Genomic DNA, 3545 nt, shown 5'->3' with positions numbered 1-3545 from the left:
TTTATGTTACACAATTATTACAAACCAACTTATTTAAATAAACCCGACACAACTAACTTTTTACAGCAACTCAACAGACCACTTCTGGTCTGATACAACTATCTCAGAGGAGCCGGGTACGGAAGGAACTGGAATCTGGCCCTGCTTATGACAGAAGGGTCTCCTAGGCATCTGCAATATATAAATATACAAAACATTTTGCAAGAGTGAGCAATTAATTGCTCAGCAGTACCATTATATGAATAACAAGTAAAACAGTTTATGATAAACAATTATAGGAACATAAATCATAACTTATTACAAAAGTAAGTAAAACAGGTATAAACTAGATATCCGAAAATAATTTTTCGAAAATTGGGCAGCGTCTCCTTTATTTATCGGACTTCCCGTCGAAACATGATCGACGCAACCAACAAGCATTCACAATTCGCATTCCCAATCACCGCTATAGATGTTAATTATTATTTTTTAAATTATAAGACTCAAAAATATTCATCACCGTCCACCGTCGGCTCTCTGAGGCTCATTGTTGTGGTGGTAAAATTCGTTGGTGCCCGATAAATTCGGGTTTCCATACGAATTCCTCCGATTAATTATTAATAATTTCCCGCACGAAATATTTCTTTTTATTTCACGAATTCCAATCAAATAAATCCTGCAGAAAAATGGATTAAAATTAATAAAAATCATAACCCAGCAAGAAGCATGCGCAAACACGCGCCCCCAATCGGAAAACAACAGGAAAACAGCACAACCTAGGTGGTCGGAAAAAGAAACAAGGCAACAGCAGGTAACAACCAAAACACAGATCATCCAACTGTACGTACATACGCGTGTATACACACGCGCATATACACACAAATCGGAAAATAAGAAACAGGCATCAACTATTACCGGAAAGAGAAGGCAGCGATGACGATGTCGGAAAGAACAAGGGAAACAGAGCACAGGGGAAGAGAGGGAGTGAAAAAGAGATTGAGAGATAGAGTTTAGAGAGAAATCGAGAGAGATTATAGAGCACAGTGAGATTGATTGAGAGAGACAAGAGAGGAAAGTGGTGAAAGAGAGAGATTGAGGTGAGAGATCAGAGAGATTAAAAGGGATAAGGAATGAAATGTTTATCTGTTTTAATTATCTCGATAGCCTGAATTCGCACCACAATTATCAATTTAACGCGCAACTTAAAGGTAGAAATAACCCGAAAATTTACCAAAATAGTTTTAAAATTCCTGAAATAATTAAAAACTAATAATAGAAAATTTTCATAATTTTTAAGTCATTCTTGAATCGCACAACATACCCGTATTTTACGATTTAACGAACAAATGTGCAGGTGAATTTAATCCAAAAAAATTCCAAAATAATTTTAAAATTCTCAAAATATTCCAAACTTAAGGAAATATGTATTTCATGATTTTTGAAACCTTCTACAATTTACTACTGAATTTACACCAAAATACAATCAGAAAATCATTTAGGGATAAATAATTGATGAAATAATGTTTTCTAAGTTCTATAAATTCCCATAAATAATTATTGAAATTATAAAGCCACACAAATAATTTTATAGTTAATACCAATATTTTTGAAAATAAATACTCCATAAAATCATTTTTAAAAGTAAAAATAAACCAATACGACTCCATAATTAATCACACAAACAATTTTTCGTATACCACGGAGCACATACAACTAATTTCAAATACAACACCCAATTGACAGAACCATAACCTAGTTTATTTATTTAATAATTACACTTTAATAATACAAATATACGAGTCGTTATAACCTTCCCCCTTAAAAAGATTCTATCCTCAGGATCTTAACTAATTCAACAAGTGAGGATATTTGTCAAGCATATCTGACTCTAATTTCCAAGTGGACTCTTGCACTCGAGGATTTCTCCAAAGTACTTTGACTATGGGAATCAACTTATTCCTAAGAACTCGCTCTTTACGGTCGAGGATCTGGATTGGCTGCTCCACGTAGGACAAATCTGGTTGAAGCTCAATTGGCTCATACTCAATGACTTGATTCGAATCAGGGATATAGCGGTTCAACATAGATACGTGAAACACGTTATGGATATTCTGTAGCTCCAGCGGTAGTGCCAATTCATAGGCAACTTTACCTACCTTTCTCAACACTTCGAACGGTCTGATATACCTAGAACTCAGTTTGCCTTTTTGTCTAAATCTCACCAATCCTTTCCGAGGTGACACTTTCAACAATACCAATGATCCTCTTTCTATATCCATGTCCTTTCGATGCAAGTACGCATTCTTTCTCTGTCTATTCTGAGCTGCTTCTAATCTTTTCCGAATCAATACCACTGCATCCTTGGTTTGCTGAACTGATTCAGGACCTAACAATTTCTTCTCTCCCACTTCATCCCAATAATGTGGGGACCTACACTTACGTCCATACAAAGCTTCGTAAGGTGGCATTCCTATACTGGCATGATAAATATTATTATAGGAGAACTCAATTAATGGCAGGTGATCATCCTAGTTTCCTTTAAAATCCAATACACATACTCTCGACATATCTTCTATCGTCTAAATCGCCTCTCACTTTGACCATCTACCTAGGGATGATAAACAATACTTATCTTCAACTTAGTGCCAAAATATTCCTAGAATTTTGTCCAAAACCTCGAGTTAAATCATGAATCTCGATCAGACACAATTGAAATAGGAACTCCATGCTTGGTCACAATTTCATCCAAATACATCTTAAATAACTTATCCAAAGAATATATTTCGTTGATTGGAAGGAAATGTGCAGACTTAGTCAATCTATCAATAATCACCCAAATAGCATCATGGTTTGATTTCGTCCTTGGTAATCCTACTACAAAATCCATTACAATTTCTTCCCATTTCCACTGCGGAATCTCTAGAGGTTGTAACAGTCCATTAGGCCTTTGATGCTCTGCCTTTATCGTTTGGAAGGTGTGACATTTACTAACCCAATCCGCTATCTCCTTTTTCATTCCTGGCCACCAAAATTTCTGCTTCAAATCCTGTTACATCTTAGTGCTTCCAGGATGAATAGAAAACCTAAAATTATGGGCTTCTTGCAAAATCTCATTTTTCAGCTCAGTCACATTGGGGATCCCTATTCTAGAGGAAAACCTAAACATACCTTTGTTGTCTTTCTGAGTACAAAGTTCTTCTCCAGTCAAACTATCTAGTCCTTGATTCATTATCTCTTCCTGGCATTTCTTAAACTTTTCCATTAATTCTGGTTAGAAAGTAATCTCGTACAATTGCTCCTTACTACCTACGGGTACTCGTCAATTTCCAACCTTTCCAATTCCTTTGCTAATTCCTCAACAACCTTGATCACATTCATTCTTTCCTTCCTGCTCAGGGCATCTGCCACTATGTTGGCTTTGCCTGGGTGGTAATTAATAGAACAATCATAGTCTTTAATCAGTTCCAACCATCTCCTTTGTCTCATATTTAGATCCTTCTGGGTGAATATGTACTTCAAACTCCTATGATACGTATAGATCTCGTATTTTTCTCCGTATAAATAAT

General features: G+C 35.7%; 1 protein-coding gene across 1 annotated transcript; it reads right to left on the bottom strand.

Annotated features, from left to right (window-relative positions):
- Nucleotides 1-1826: 1826 nt before the first annotated feature.
- LOC141714357 (uncharacterized) lies at nt 1827-3241 on the bottom strand. The gene is made up of 2 exons (XM_074517880.1): nt 3148-3241; nt 1827-2386 (listed from the first exon to the last, which is right to left on the bottom strand). Exons 1-2 carry the CDS (start codon nt 3239-3241, stop codon nt 1827-1829), a joined length of 654 nt encoding a protein of 217 aa, XP_074373981.1.
- Nucleotides 3242-3545: the final 304 nt, after the last annotated feature.

Source organism: Apium graveolens, chromosome 3, assembly GCF_009905375.1.
Source record: "Apium graveolens cultivar Ventura chromosome 3, ASM990537v1, whole genome shotgun sequence".
NCBI classification, from domain to species: domain Eukaryota; kingdom Viridiplantae; phylum Streptophyta; class Magnoliopsida; order Apiales; family Apiaceae; genus Apium; species Apium graveolens.
Note: the sequence above shows the minus strand (reverse complement) of the source record. Positions and strands in the feature narration are given on the sequence as shown.

Bases quoted from the DNA above. Each gene is read 5' to 3' on its own strand.
- LOC141714357 (XM_074517880.1), bottom strand. From the start codon at position 3,241: ATGGAAAAGTTTAAGAAATGCCAGGAAGAGATAATGAATCAAGGACTA. The intron at 2,387-3,147 runs GTATGTTTAGGT...ATTGGGATGAAG, and splicing joins TACTCAGAAAGACAACAAAG to TGGGAGAGAAGAAATTGTTA.